The sequence below is a fragment of the Orbicella faveolata genome, unplaced genomic scaffold, assembly GCF_042242905.1.
Source record: "Orbicella faveolata isolate gen_17 unplaced genomic scaffold, um_ofav_v1 contig_48, whole genome shotgun sequence".
NCBI classification, from domain to species: domain Eukaryota; kingdom Metazoa; phylum Cnidaria; class Anthozoa; order Scleractinia; family Merulinidae; genus Orbicella; species Orbicella faveolata.
In genome coordinates this window covers 12,858,537-12,874,911 of record NW_028301578.1, presented here as the reverse complement: position 1 = coordinate 12,874,911, position 16,375 = coordinate 12,858,537, and the positions used below count along the sequence as shown (strand labels likewise).

The 16,375-nt window shown below is 39.0% G+C and overlaps 2 protein-coding genes across 2 annotated transcripts; one reads left to right on the top strand and one right to left on the bottom strand.

Annotated features, from left to right (window-relative positions):
- The first annotated feature begins 119 nt into the window (after positions 1–119).
- Positions 120–6,397, top strand: LOC149096597 (ankyrin repeat and BTB/POZ domain-containing protein 1-like). The gene is made up of 8 exons (XM_089281215.1): positions 120–209; positions 840–1,002; positions 1,533–1,660; positions 2,034–2,082; positions 2,885–2,964; positions 3,404–3,580; positions 4,292–4,492; positions 5,164–6,397. Exons 1-8 carry the CDS (start codon positions 156–158, stop codon positions 5,389–5,391), a joined length of 1,080 nt encoding a protein of 359 aa, XP_089137341.1. The 5' UTR covers positions 120–155; the 3' UTR covers positions 5,392–6,397.
- A 1,064-nt stretch (positions 6,398–7,461) lies between these two features.
- LOC110039648 (ubiquitin-conjugating enzyme E2 H) lies at positions 7,462–15,478 on the bottom strand. The gene is made up of 7 exons (XM_020744779.2): positions 15,320–15,478; positions 15,090–15,166; positions 12,782–12,856; positions 12,086–12,125; positions 11,568–11,620; positions 11,248–11,376; positions 7,462–10,067 (listed from the first exon to the last, which is right to left on the bottom strand). Exons 1-7 carry the CDS (start codon positions 15,370–15,372, stop codon positions 9,949–9,951), a joined length of 546 nt encoding a protein of 181 aa, XP_020600438.1. The 5' UTR covers positions 15,373–15,478; the 3' UTR covers positions 7,462–9,948.
- Positions 15,479–16,375: the final 897 nt, after the last annotated feature.

The window sequence follows — 16,375 nt, the reverse complement described above, 5'->3', positions numbered from 1 at the left end:
ACCGCACGCTTTTACTCTCACAATGTCAATCTACTGGAAAATTGATGAGCCTTTAGTGAGTTCGAGGTCGTCTCCATCTTTGGCAATGTAGCTTTCCGCGCCAGCGTATAAAACACCGTGTGATTCTAAATGCGCGGTCTTCATACTTTGCTCACATGTTTATGAGTAAATGGCGGGATCGTCCCATCATTGAACTCAAACACAAACTGGTAAGATCACCTGAGGGACTAATAGTACTTTAACACTTTAATCATGTCTTATTCTCTTTGCTTTTTTTCTCGGTTATGTGGCAGCGACTATTATATTACGTATGGGATACTATTATCGAATTGTTGCCCCTTGGCTCTTCGGGGTCACCCTTGGAATCTCGACATTTTTCATGCACGATTTCACTTACGGAAACATACAGATTTGAAGAAAACAAACCTAGTTAATTTTGTAAGGGACTAGTAAGTCTGCATACGAGCCAAGTGGCCCATCAGGCCGGAGCTTATCCCGGTTTCTGTGGCATGAAGCGACTAGGGATATTTCTACTCCCCCCTGGATGGGATGCTAGTCCATCTAAGGGTTACCCCCAGCATTAAATTCGCCGGTACTCAGTTATACACCTGGGTTGAGAGAGGCACTGTGAGAGTTAAGTGTCTTGCCCAAGAAAACAACACAATGGCCCCTGCAAGGCCTCGAACCTGGACCGTCGTGTGCGCTAACCATGAGGGCACCGCGCCTTCCAGGGACGAGTGATTAAGTCTATATATGGTGCGAATGGCTTTGTACTTGTTTGGATATTATATATTTATATTATTTTATCAGAGCTCTTATGAGAAGACTTTTCCTCTCAGGTGAAACCCTGGGCTTTTGAAGCAATTCTGCAGTACTTGTACACAGATCGACTGTACATCGAGATGGATAAGATTGACGACTGTATCCGACTGGCGCGCCAATGCAAACTGGAATATCTCAAATCACAACTGGAAATCAGACTCCGCAGTATCCAACTGTTTGGTAAGAAGAGGCGTCTTTGCTTACCTTAGTTCGGTTAAAGGAGCTACGTCACGGTTTGCTCATTTTGAAAAGTTTAGCCTAAATTTATCAAGTTCGTCGTTTGTAATCCTCCTCAGTCTTCTCCATTCATAACCATCCTTGTTACTTTCAGGCTTCCTTCGGTTTAAAGGTAATTTTGCACCTGACCCAAATAACTCAGAATGCCGTGACTGAGCTACTTCGATGAAGTATTTTTCGCTTCGTTCCGGTTGACTACAACCAACCTGTCCGACCGACTGTTAATCGAAGTGTCTCCGGGAAGGTCACTTTTTCAAGGGGTTTTCAAGCAAGTCGAAATTACACTACCTTACTTTACCCTACCCTACCCTTCCCTACCCTGCCCTATCGTACCCTATCTTAGCCTAGCCTAGCCTACCCAAACCACACCCTACCTACCCTACCCCCTTGATACGCAGTCTGCTGCACTGATGCACTGCTTCTCGAGCTCGGAGCGTAAACTGAGAGTAACAATATATTATATCGTGTTGTAGGGATGTCTAAAACAAGGACCTGCTCCATAACAGTGGTGAGTATTGAACCTGAGTCCCAGTCCACGGACTTGCAAGATGCATTCGGTCGACTGGCTGAGTTTGCGCTGCCCACTGCCTTGACGTCCCAGGTAGGTTGTTGCTTTCAGTGACTTTCAGCAAGTTTTATTTATTTGTCTGTTTGTTTGTTCGCTTCGTCCCAGCATCATATGCGAAGGTGACTTTTTTTCCGCCGTGAATTTGTAGAATTTGTTCTTCGCCTGTGTAGCTTTGTGTTCATGCAAATGCTTTTGAAAAAGTTTGGAAAAAGTCGTTTTAATGATTCGCGCAAATGGCTGCGGTTATAGTACATGCGCAATTGAGAGCTTTCAAGTTGTAGATATAAGACATCGAAGGACTTATTACTTAAGTTGGTCGCTTTCAGGGGTTGTCTCTATTCACCTGAGCTACACGACGATCTTATAGTGTCTTCTATATGTTTTTTTTTTTTTTTTGCCTTCTTAGCAATTTCCAAGGCCTTTTCCGCTAGAGATATCCTCGGATGTTTTTGACGGTTTGTATCTATCTATAGATATATATTTTTATGGCGTGATTTATTGCATTGTTTTGCCTTTTCCAATATTTACTGGCCTTTACATTTGCTCATCTAAATATAGTTTACACGGACATCAGATGATTTTCGAACCTTAACTGATGATTAATGAGCCTGAAAATGATCTCAGCGAGATCGAAACGTCGTTTGATTTTATCTCTAGTTTTTATCCTAAAATGATAGATGTGTAGGTAAACTTACATTTTTATGGAGGTAACGAAAAATGGGACAAATAGTGGTACCACAAGTAAGGGCAGGGAGAAAGTTCATGAGTCAAAAGCTTCACATGATTAAGTAACAAGTCAGGGTGCACAACGTAAGGAGCCAATCAGGCACACATATAGGTGCACATTGAAGGAACCAACAAAAGCGCCCAATTAAGGGACCAATAAACGTACGCAATTGACATCAATTGAAATACGCAATGTAAGACTGGTTTTCACTAGCGCACTCTGGAGCACAAGCAACATACGCAGACGCAATAAGATGTTCATAACATCTTATTGACTTTTTTCGCACTATTTTATTACTATCTATAACTTTTCAAGTACTGTGCCATGCAGCCACGGATCCTTTTGGACTACCGATAATTATTTTGTTAATAAGTAACAGCTTGTTTTTAGGAAAATTCCCTCCTCCCCCCAAACAAGAGGCTTTATTTAATAGCACCTTTCTGTGTCCACGCGCTAATGAAAATCAACTTTACTAGTAAAGGGGTAGCATCTCACTAAAAATGATGCTAAGAAGAATTTTTTTCATTTAGTTTCAGTTTTCTGTGAGGAGCCGCCGCTTTATGCCGACGTGTGTTTTATCGTGGACAACCGCACATTTTACTGTCACAAGGTTAGAGGGCTGTTTTGTATCCAGAGCACAGCCCAAACTCGTTCCCAGGGTCCTCTCTCTTCCTCCCTCAAGAACGTACCCTTGGGAACGAGGTTGATTAGAGCCCAGCCTTCAGCGTAGATGTTGTTTCATTTCATTGTCTTATAAATTTGTAGAGATTTATATTTCGTATCGTTAAAGCAACCAAAGGAAGAAAAAACGCCCTCTCTGTTTGCATTGTTTTTGAGGTTATTCAATTTTCAGTGAGACTGTTTGATTATAAAAGAGCATGTTATGAAATTATTAAGAATATTTATACGGTTCCGACCCAAACTTTAGTAACTTAAAATCAGATTCATTAAGAAGCACTACAAGTTGGCGAAATGTTAACACTCTATTGAGAAATTGAGTTAAATTCAAGGTGAATTCACATAACACCACTTGTTTTGTTTTCTGGAAGGTGTTTTTCTGTGGAAGAAGCGATTATTTTCGAGCAATGTTGGATGGACACTTCTCGGAATCAAGCTCACCAGGAAAGCAACTCTTCAGCGCCTCCATTCCTGAGGTGTATCTTAACGACGTATCACCTGATGTTTTTGCGGCTGTTGTTGCATTCATTTATCAAGATGACGCACTGGTGAGCGCGCTCGGATTTACTGTTTTTCTGTAGCTTCCTTATCACAGAGAACAGTAGCACACATTTAGGATTGAGTATCGAGCAAAACAGTTAGCCGGTCCCACATAAACATGAAGGGCTTGGCGTTGGTAATCTTGAGTAAACAGAAATGTTTGTCCACAGGCTCAATTCTTCTCCGGTCAAGAGAAGTCTGAGATCTAACCCAAAAATTCCATTCTGATGACGTAGCTTTAAAAAGATCCAGAGAACGTGAACCACAACGGCTAATTTTTTAAAACTTTATTTCAAGTTTATCGCTGTGTCCCAGATTCAGTTTCGTGAAAGTTTTGTCAGTGATAAACAAAGTGAATGACTTTAGAGTATCGCGAGATTCGTGGGTAAAATAGAAAGTCATATTTTAATCGACTTTGTCCTCGGCGTCGCCGTCGTAGCTTATTAAACTCCCTATTGAGCTTGCGAAGGAAACCGTAACGTCTATTTATTTTTTAGTTCACTTTGTCATGTGCGCATTTGAATTTTTCTGAGAGCCATGTCTCAAAATAGAGCCCAAGCAACTATGAGTAATGCGTCAAATATATTCTTGATCTACGACTTTTATGACTCATAGTTTCTCGCGAGCGAGAACAATGCATTTTTATTTGCTTGACAATGTATTGATGTGGTATCGAGAAAACACGTTAAAGTCGTCGTTCGTCTTTGTTGTTTCTTCAGGTAACAGAAGAAAACGTGTACAGCGTGCTGTGTTTTGCAGATGTCTATCTGTTAAATGGCTTGAAGCGGCTTTGCGCGCGTGCAATCAGCACGTTTCTTGACACAGAAAATGTTTTGACCGTGTTAAGAACTTCACGCCTCTTTAACCTGCCCAAACTCGAGGCGGATTGCTGCGAATACGTCAGTAAACACTTAGAAAAGGTGAGGAAAAACTGAAATTGAAATTCTGTGTAATGGCACCGACAAAGAATCCAAGGCTCTGTTTTAAGTTACTTTTCAGATGGAAACCATTGATTTATACAGCGTGGGCTTTAGTTTCGGGATCTAGTTTGTGACGCTCAAAATTTTCGGCTTAACTAAGAGGAAACTCAACAGTAATGGTTTCATCTTGTAGAACTGTGCATAATAAATAACAGAAACCCATTAGAAAGTAAGGAATGCTTACGAGGACAAAGATGGAAAGGGATTATAATACGACTGTACAAAATTGTAAGCGTTAGCTTTTCAAGTTTAGCTCGAGCTCCTTTCAATTCGTACAGAATTTGCACTAGCCAATCAGAACGAAGACATGACTAGCACAACCAATCAGAGGGAGAATTCATTTAACTCGCACAGCTTTTTCCCGCGCATTAACTGGTAACTTGAATTCGTCTTCAGCCTCCATAGCTAGTTGGCGTTTCTTCCCGAGAAAGGGCAAAAATTAGAATATTATGGAAACCGAAGGAAGAATGGGACCGTTCGTCGTGCCCTCCTTCCCATTCTCCTCGCGGTTGTCTTTCTGGAGCGGACTAAACCTTCACTAAACGTTTATACAGCTGCTAAATAACTTATCGCAACAAAGTCTACAATAAATCTTTTTTATATGCTTACAGTTGATCGACAACGAGGAATTCCACTCACTAATCCTTGAAGATGTGTCTTCTGTTCGCAATCGCCAACAGACGGATTCCATTCCCGTTGTGGACGATATTCGCTTCCATTTATTCAAAAGTGTTCTTCCCAACGTCACGTCTGACGAGGATGAGGACGGACAGTTTGACAGTGAAAGAAAACTTACCTTGTTTAATAACTTGTTAGTACACCTTGGCATCGAGTGTTAGACTGACCTGAATTGGCGAAGTTGCAGTATTTGACTGGAGAATCAGTGGTTGTGGTAATCACCATAGCAACAATTGACCACCGCTGACCTGTGTATCGAGAGTTTCAACCTGCTTCGGACCCCGATGCCGTTTAATTTATCGGTTGTTATTGACCGCTGTGTGGCCAATGATGAATCAGATTGGGCGTTTCCGAAAAATCGGTCAGCGGGTCATGCTAAGGCTTACAATATTTTGCTGTGTTGTTTTAGGTTGTCGGTTGTTTACCATTTAACGAAGGAATTGGAAATTGTGGTTCGAATCTCAGATAACTATTTTTGTTTGCTCGCTTGCGGAGGTGCAAAATTTTTTTAGAGTAAATAAGAATTCTTGACGGTTAATATTCAAAATGGAATGAACCAAACGAAAAATGCACGGGCTTTTATTTGCTTGAATTTCTGCCTTGGCTCCTCGCAACAAGGTTGCCAAATCTCTGTTTGGCGTTTGACTTCCCACTTCACTGATAAACAGCCATGCTTGCTTCGGGCGCGTTTATGTAAATTTGTATCTCAAAGAATTCATATAAGCAGGTCGTTTTGGCATAGTATTTGTAAAGTATTCGTGTTTTATACCAGTCTTTTTTATAGAATTTCTAGTGCTCCAGGAGCAGTTGGTCTCACCGGACTACCAGAAAACTGAGGAAAAAATTGAAACCTTTTTTTTTTCTATCCAACTGAACAAGGTCGTGGTTAGACTAAAATACTGGTGTTCAATTCTGTCACTAATCTCACTGATACTCGTTAGAAAAAAGCTTTTGTTGAAGACAGGTCAAACTTCGCCAGTTTCAGATTTTGATGAGAGTAAAGTTATGGTATATTTGCATCAGGTTGAAAATAATTTATATTATGCTAAATTGGTATGCATAACTGAGATTTGTAAGGTATTAAGATGTTAAGAGAAATGAGCAGCTTTATTAGATATGGCTGCCTTTACGTCTTGTCATTGTGAAATAAAACATGTGCAACTTTTATTTGTTCTGCATCCTACATACCCGGCACAGTCAATCGAACCCAATCGAACTGTATTTCAATCGAATTCAATCGAACTAAATCGAACTCAATCCATGAATTGAGTTCGATTGAGTTCGGCAATCGAACCAAATCGAACTCACACAAAAATAATTGGGTAATCGAACTAAATCGAACTTGTGATTTCTGAAATCTTGATTGTTTGTAAAACTGATGTTGAAAATCAATAACAAGTCTTTCCAGGCTCGACTTACTTTAGTATAACACGTGTTTTTCGTGTTTTCGAGACCACATAACATAATCTTTGTTCAAGCGAATTTATTCACCGAACACAATCGAACGCAATCCATAGAATTACGTTCGATTGTGTTCGGCTGCCGAACGCAATCGAACACAATCTAATGGATTTAGTTCGGTTTGGTTCGGTTTGTTCGATTGAGTTCGATTGGTTCGGAGATCGAACTCACACAAAGTTCAGTGTTCGATTTGGTTCGATTGACTCTGCCGGGTACATGACGTCCATAACAGTCCGAGCCTCAAGTAAGAAGCAGGCATGAATGTATGAAAAGCTTTTTAGAATATTCTAAGTAGCCGAGGTGTGTTATAATTTCTGTGACAAAAGTGTATTCTAAACCATCCATGTTATGTCAAAATCATAACTCAAGTTCGTCATCATGTGCCTCTCATATGATAAATGCGGATAATAAGACGAGGCGCGGTGGCCAAGTGGTTAGCGCGTTAGAGATCGAGTGCTGTTGGCTGGGGTCTTTGTGCTGCGACTCCTCCCCAGTCGTCTAAATACAGTGCGCAACACGGCGCTTTGTGAAAAGCGCAAAGGGGAGTTGGGAAGGCGGAAGACAAGACTTCCTCTCTCGCTTTCTCCCTGCCTATCTCGCCCTGCGCTCCAACCTCGCGACCTACCGCACGCTTTTACTCTCACAATGTCAATCTACTGGAAAATTGATGAGCCTTTAGTGAGTTCGAGGTCGTCTCCATCTTTGGCAATGTAGCTTTCCGCGCCAGCGTATAAAACACAGCAAAGGGAAAAAATGAAGACCCAGGGATATATCTTACATTCCATTTTATTAAAGCTTTTCATTTCGGCGAACAATTGTGTAAAGAGTAAAGGCCTTACAGTCGCTCGAAAGCCAAACCACTCTGTTCCAGGATTACTAGCGAAGGTAGATTAGCCAAGTCCAAAACAAAAAAGAAAAAAAAAGACAAGTAATAAGTAAGATTTATCACTGCTAAGATTTGAAATTTGATTAATTTGAAATTAAATGAATCCTGCCTGGATAACCGGATTCTCGCTTTGAACAACAAGGCCATGTAAGTCTCTATCATAAAAGTTCGTTACAAATCAATTCGTTACGTTTCTAGATGTTCGTTACCTTTTAAGTTCGTTATGTATCGAAAGGTTCGCCGCTTATCGACAAGACCGTTGTGTTGAGAAGCCTGCCGGTTTGTTATCAAGGAGCTCGCTACATACACAGTGTACACTGTATTTAAAAGTTAGTTTCTCGTGCTTCCTCGAGCTCCTCCAATACTGGAGTTGACGTTTACTGGTTCTTCTTAATTAAGCTTATAGGATGGTCTGGATGAGTTTTCGGTGATTTCTCGGCAAGGAGTTAAAATTCCAGGCCAATTTTTTTCCACTTAACAGTTAAAATTTTTGCCAAATTTTCAGCTATCAGATTAACCTCATCCAGGCTCTTTTCATGAGACAAAAAAATTAGACTCATAATGGTGTCCCTTCCGTTAAGCGTTCGAAAAGACCTGAAATCCTAAACAAAACTCTCTGTTCTTTTATCAAGGCAAGCATCAAAAGAAGTTTGCCTGAAATTTGACCATCATGATGTGAACACCAAGCAATTCAAAACCACTCACCTTATCAATATTACTGTTACTAATAAAAGTTGATGACACTGGATATCATACAATTTTAGAAAGATTAAGAATAATCAAAATACTGAAATTTACTGTAGTTACGTCATCTACATCATCACCATCATAGATACATACATACTCACTAGCGTGCAATTAAAAACTACAGTCAACTATCACGTGACTATTTTCACAATTTCGGCAATGTAATTTAATTGTATTGAGCAATCTACTGAATATACACTGATCGCCTACAAACAACAGATATAATAAATTCCCCAAACTCTTTGTACAAATATTACAATACATCCCTGAACATTGAGGGGTAAAATATTATTTTTATGTCAACTCAGGACAACAGTCCTAAAGCTACATTTCCCCGCAATGGTCTTAGAATAGACCATATTTAGAAATGGCCGCCCTCAATACAGTGACTTTAATTACATTTCCTCAGACTTTTCTGGGAAAATTTACTGCAAACGATATCAACCACAAGTATCTTGTCTGATTAGTTTGTCTTTTATATTTAATGTCCACAAAGTTAGGTCCCATTCAAATTTCAAGGGGTGAGGTCATGCCCAATATTTCTAAGTAATGAGTTTCTTTCAATCAAAAGAGGAAAGTAAAACAATTCAAAAGGTGTAATTGAGAACCAAAGCAGAACAAAGACGGTTAAAGTTTGGGAAGATCTGAAAAAAATTAGGCTAAATTTTCCTGTTAGTTTCTAATTCCTTCGTGGAATTCGTGGATGCAAAAAAAATGAACCTAACGAGTCTGTCTTTGTTAGTTTTTTCATGTGACTTGTAATCAAATATCAATGTGATTCACTTGAACTTTAAATGTTTCCTCTAGGTGTCGATACTGGGGTGGCCAAGTCTAAAGGTCTCAATATTATTTTAAGGCACAAATTTTTTACAGTGTTACAGCCGGTTTAATATTTATACAATATCAATATTACTGGTTAAGTCTTGGTATCTTCACTAAAAAAAAAAAAAAAAACTGCAGGAAAAGATCCCAGCCAAAAGGCATTGTGATTTGGTCAACTACAGAAGCGAGTTGACACTCTGGGCTGAGATCACGACGAAAACAAAATTCATAAAATGCGATAAGGGTGCCTTGTTGGTCAACTTCCAAAATGGAGACATTACTCCAGTTTATCTGTCCTCTAGCGTAAAAGTAGCTACATGTCAACTTGTGTAAAAAGACCAAGAACATCAGAAGTAAGAACACTTTGAAACAAGATCCCCCTGCCCCCTGCACCCCATTCCAAAAATGCCTCCTGCCCCCACCCCCTCCAAAAATAGACTTCTTAAGGCTTTGCTTTCATCTCGAAGATTGAGTGATTAATTTTAAAATACAAACCATCTCTAAAATTAGAAGTTTGAAACAGCAACATCAGTGATGTATTCAGAATAGAAGAGAAGAACTTAAAAATAAAATAATAATGTACTGCAAAAGCAGGTAATAAATAAAATTATGAAGACAATGCCGAGGTTCAATTTTACATCCAGTAACCTATGCTTTTTGTTAAACTATGGGCAGGTTTAAGAATTTTTTTAAAAACGTTAAGCATGACAGAAGATACCAAAACTTAAACCACAGGATCATTCCTACAATATAATGTACTATATTTGTCGGCCTAAAGTACAAAAACTTGTCTGTTCTCATGTCAGAGTTCCATATCCTGTGCCTCGTCTTCTGAAAAGTCACTAATGGAACTTTCACTCGATGATGACATTTCCTCCTGGTCTTTCAGTGCTTCCTCCGTTGCATATTTTTTAATATATTCTGGTAAGAACGAAGTTGTAAACAATGAACAAATGAAATCTTCTGCACTCTTAGGAGTATTACTAACAATATTCTCCCTGGATGACATGCTAGTACCACAGGGGGCAGATCTAGGGGAAGGGTGCAGGGGGTGCACACCCCCCCCCCCCCCCTCTGAGATAAATCCTTCTCCTTCGTATTTGCTTTTAAAATTTGTTCACCTCACCAGTCAGTTACACCATTCCTTAGTGGTGCACCCCTCCTGAGAAAGATCCAGGATCTGCCCCTGTACCAACCATTGGCCTGCTCCCAAGAATTTTCTGGGAAGCATCCCACCAAGGGGAACAGCAATAACAATATTGCCTACTGTACAAGTAGCATGCGTGAGGCCCTCCTCAAAACCATGCGGCCTAAGAGATACTGTGCTATGACTCTGGATGGAGATGTCCAGGTTTAACCATCAGTCAGTATAATTGAGATGTGTTCTTGGGCTCACAATGGCCTCTCTCCACCCTGCAGGAATGCTAGTGAGTAACCAGTAACAGACTAGCATCCCATCTGGCAGCAAGGAGAGGCAATGTTTCTAGCTGCTTCATGCTATAGAAGCTGGAGTTAGTGCTGAGAGCTATGAGCGTGTAAGTTTATGGGGTTTTTAACTACTAGCAACATAGGTTTGTAGCAAATACTCCTGGGTAAAACATACTCTCTTCACTCATCATGTACCTATGGGCCCATGTATGTACTCTGGTCAATACACTAACGAAAGAGTACCAGTTGCACAATGTGAAAAAACCTAAAAATATACCCTCCCCTACCACTCCCCTTCTGCATTTCAGCTTAAAGGAGCTCCGTCACGGTTTGCGCATATTGAAAAGTTTAGCCTCAAGTTTTCAAATTTGTCGTTTGTAATCCATGTTAATCTTCTCCATCCTTAGCCATCCTTGTTCCTTTATGGTTTATCATTATCTCTTTGGTGTTTTTCTATCTTATTAAACTGTTATTTTCAGGTTTCCTACCATTTAAAGGTAATTTTGTATGTGGCCAAAATAACTCAAAACACCGTGACTGATCCCTTTAATCAAGTCACATTTTTTTTAGTTAGCATCTTGGTTTGGAAAGGAAGGATTCTTGGAAAGTTTCTAAGTTATAATATTCTGCAAGCCTTACAGGGCACATTAACTGAGCATTACTTCATTGTTACCTTGAATTTTTGCCTTGTACTGTTCTGGTTTGTGAAGGTAAAGGGCCGCTGCATCTCCATTGAGTGGATCCACAGGGTTTGGATAAGACAGAAGTTGAGGAAGAAACGACTCAAAGATATTTGACAAATCTGCAGTAATGAATAAGATTTTAGCATCAGTGATCAAATTTTGAATATCAATAAAAGCCAATTTTTCTGTGAAATTGTGTAAGGCATAGCAAGTTGACTAAATCACTCATGAATACAAAGGGAAAGTTAAATGTTTTTTGTAGATACTATGAAGGAAAAGTCTAAGTATTTTACGGGCAATGTTCACTTACCATAGAGAGCAGTCCACGCCTGATTAATAACATCAAGGCATACTGTACCAGACCTGCAAAGGTAAGTAAAATCCATTTTGAAAAACTTACAGTTGAAGCTCTTGTTGCAACCATTCTCCTACATGACCAGCTCCCGTCAGCGACCATTCACATGAAACCCTGCTCGTTTTAAGATGTAGTTGTAGAAAATATCCATACCCTCCCCAGGAAAGGTCTTTTTGTTGGCCCCTTCCCTCCCCCCAGCTTCATGCTGTCCACTTGACTTTTGATACCTTCCACATAACAAGAATTTCTAATGACATTCCATGGGAAACACACATTCTCAGAAGCAATTAAAAGCTCTCAAAAGTGACCAAGACTACTTCTGTGTTAATGAAGGGCTTTTATTTTTAACTCACAAGTGATCACCCCTGAGACACTGACTGCAATCATAAAGCACTGCATTAAAATATGCACTACCACCACTTGAACTTGCAACATTAAAATTGCAATTCACATTTCTCAACTTAAACACTTACGCCTCATCTATGTTTGGATGGAAAATCTTGTTGATGAAACCTTGAATGTAAGAAAAAAATATTTACATTGACATTGGACACATACATTGAACAAACATTAAGTATCACTCTAGCTTAAATGCCATAGTTGATATAAGAATCTGTGCATGAGGTGGGTCGCAGAGCTCTGCATTATTTACATTGCATGGCAGAAGAGTTCAACTCAGGATACACTGCAGACAAACCCAGCTACTGGCAGGATGGATGGCATTTCAAGTCTAGGCTTGAATCCAGGATCCCTGGCATACCAGACAGGTGGGCCCCCACCTACTTGATCACACTGCCTCCTCAATTTTTTTCAACCTTTCTGTGTCTTTTTTGTGAAATTTTTCTACATGTTACATGGAAGCTTGATTTCTCTTTTTGGACATAACTCATATTCCAAACTAAGAATGATCAAGTACTTTATTTACATTTTGTTATGCCAATGACATATTAGAGTGTCGAGCCACTGCTAAGGGTACGACCACTTGTAGGCACACACCTTATAAGCAGATATTTTATCATGGCCCAGGACTTGCACATTTAACATCCCATAAGTAGACACTTTTGCTGACCCCTAGGTACCCTCTTGTAGGAGTTATAACGGTAATCACAAAGTTCATTACTATACATTTCGTTTTAGTTAGAAAGGATTGACTGTTAAAGAGCACTCACCTATGGAAGGTGATTTAAATGGGTATTTTTCTGGTAAATCAACCCTCACTTTCCAAACTCCTCCTTCGTAATGCGCTGCCAAAAAAAACAACATACAGCTCAAAATCATTTAATTAACTCTTCCTTTTATCCCCCCCCCCCCCCCCCCACAAAAACAATAGCAATCCCTAGGACTCCTAATGCAGACTGGAGTTGATAACACCTGGAATGTCCATCCATCCATTTTTAACTTACTTCCCACTTTGGCAAGCAATTTCTAAATCAAGTATTTAACATAATTAAACCAAAAGAAAACTGCCCTGATAAAATAACTTAAAAACTGTACAGATTGCAAAAAATATATATATATTAATTAAAGATTACCAACGAAGAAAATTCTACAGTACCAGGAAAAGAAAATCAATATATATCTTTCATTGTCAATTATAAAATCAAGGTACTGCTGAAGTTTTTGCCAATAAGGTAAATTCTGAGGACTGATCAAGATAGTTTACACAGTTGCAGAAATTGAACAAGGAGTTCCTGTTTACACAAACTGTAAGTTGGTGAAATATCTCTCTGTGTCGTCTGGCTAGTCCTTTGTAGTTATTTTCAGAGCTGCCACATACTGTGCACATGGCAGTGTCTCCGAGAAATAAATTCACAAAATTCAAACATGCATCATCTTCTCTCATCGCACCAGGAGGCACATTAGGGCGATGATTGGTTTTCACCTTAAGTTAATTGAATCTAAAATCAAGAATCATATGGTCACTTTGTCACTGGAAAAAAAGCCCTTAAAGTAATTAAATTATATTCTTCGATGGTGTCTACTCGCCAAGCTAAATGATAATATAACACATACATTGAACAGAAGTGTTGTGGCAAGTTGACATAATTTATGACTTCTGTTCATAATTTTGCTCACTGCATTTAATTTTCCTCAACCATTTTTACTGTTATTTATTAATCAAATAAAGTGGTTGGTGAGTGTGTGTTCTAGTCTGACACAAGCCTTTTCTACCCAGCATACACGTAACTATTTCCAATTATAGCTGCTTAGATGTCATTTGATTTTGCATTATATGCAATAAAAACAGTGCTGACATCAAGCTCACTGTATGACAAAATGTAGTCATTTTTTGAAATTTTTTTAATAATATTTTTGAGTATTGGTTTTGTTGGTGAACTTTTGATTTACATGCCTTCATTTGGAATTCTATTTTTCCAACTTTTTAATGGATGATATTTTGTCTGAGCAGGATTAACTGTTAGTTGAAGATTTATTAGTTGGTTACAGTGGTTCACTGGGAGACCCATTTGCTTACTTGCTATTTACCACAGAAAGATGAATATAGAATTTTTTGCTAGAGGCTGTTTGTTACTGTTCAACAGAATGGGAGCTCTGGTACTGTTGCCTTAAAAGTAATAAAACTAAGGTCATTTGCAAGGTCATTCAGGAATGATATTCAAATGACTTTCAAACCACCACAAATGGAAACAAAAATACATAACCACAATGTTTGCAGGAGGTAATTTTGTTGTCTACTTGGGTGCCATTTTGGCTAAGTTACTTCTTGAAATAACAAAACACTTACTAAATTTACACTCTATATTAGTACAAAAGTGGGAAATACCTTCAAATTTCAAAGCATATGGATTTCAAGACAAAGACCTTATTTTGCATGTAAGCTCAAGTTTAAACCTTTCCAAAGCTCTTCACATTTGCCTACTAGCAACCTCAAGTTTTAAATAGCCAGAATTTTAAACACAAGCTTTTATATTATCTGAAACACAGGACATTCAATTTATTTTCCCGGCAGCAAAACATCGGATCAGCTGTTTAGCACAGCGAACGAAAATGCAAATACATTCAATAAATTCCACTCTAACCTGGTATTTTTAACATTTTCCGACAACAACAATCTGTGCATAGCTAATGTTGAAATCGTTGCTGCTTGCCTTCTGGCTTACATGTAGCTATAATCACTTTCTTATCAGCGAATTCACTCAATAGCAGATCGAGTTTTCGCTCTTTCTATATCAAATGTTTTCAGCCGGTTCCGATGTCACTTTCTAGAATATCCTTCACTGATATCGATTTATAATTTATAATATATGGCAAGATTAACATGGCTTTGGGAGAAAATGGAACCTTTGGAAGGGTTTAAAGAAATAAATGAGCCTGTGTGGTTGGTTATTTCATCAGATTTTTTGCCCGAAATAGCTTCTCCCCACAGATTATGTAAGCTAACAAAATGTGCGAACACGAGAACATACAGTAAAGTTCGCAATAGATAACAACAAACGAAAATATGCTTGCACTTACATCCACTGGGACCAAAGAACTTCACAATTAACTCGTTCAATCCACCAAGTACTGTCACTTCGTGCTTACTTTCGATTCTGATGATAACTTGTCAAAGAATAACCGTTGAACGTAGCAATCACATAGGATACAAAAACGATCAGCAGGCGAGCGCCATTTTGGCTTGCGACTTTGCTAACGAAAGCAAAACAAATCACCTTTAAATTTCGCGCAAACTCTGGCAAGGATACAGTTTAATAACATCAGTGTCCATTCGTCTCTTTCCAGGCGATGGAGACGACATTTTTGCCGGTCCTACAGGGCAAAATCTCTTCCAATTTCGTCCCTCGCTGCAGCAACAATGGTCGCACTAAACTTTATGGTTGGTTTGTTGACGTAACATTATTATTTTGATCACGTGAAAGCTAAGCTCCGCCCCCCGTCCGCAGGTCTCGTGAACGGAAATTGAGGAAACCGGAAGATGAAATACTGAAAATAAAACAGAAAAAAAGAACTTAATTTTCTAGGAAAATTCGACATCGCTTGATAGGTGAAAAAAGAACTTGTAATACAGAGGAGATGAATACGAAAGAAAACTGGTTTTGACTCAAGTCACGAGGTATCTTTTATATAGACTGTAAAAAAGGTAAAATGAAAATAAAATGAGCTTTCAACCTGGAGCGAGTTCCGCTAACATGGATTCCTGTTTCCGCTCTAAGCACTTTTCTTTTTGTCAATCAAACTGGTTGGCATTCGCTTGAGGCAGTAACAATGGAGATATAAATGACTTCATTTTCCTTTCTTTGTATTTTTTTTCCAACACACTTAACCTTGACCTGAACAAGAAGGAAAACCTGAGAAAACGTTTTCAAGATGTTATTCCGCAACGATCACGTACCTTAACTTTAAAATATTTCAAGGGCAAAAAATCACGACAAAATTCCTTCCCATGAAAGTTCGTTAATTTCTTTCTCGTTTACTTCAGCTATCTTTTTGCAAACCTCGAAAGACCGAACACTGCGATAGGGCGGAGCATTTCAGCTGACGAGGACTAAAGCTACAAATCAAACCCTCAGTTCATGAATCCGTTGAAAAAATCCACGAAAATCATGATATTTTGTTGCTGCTCTAATCCACTGCAAGGATGGATACAACCCGGAAATTTCGAGATGAGGGTGCGAGGTCAATGATAACTGGTGTAAATTTAATTTTAACTTATCAACCCTCTCCTCTATTGAATCATTTACTCTAAGAATTTGATGACCAACAGAAGTCGAAAATCGCTGAGAAGTCTTCAGGGAAGGGTG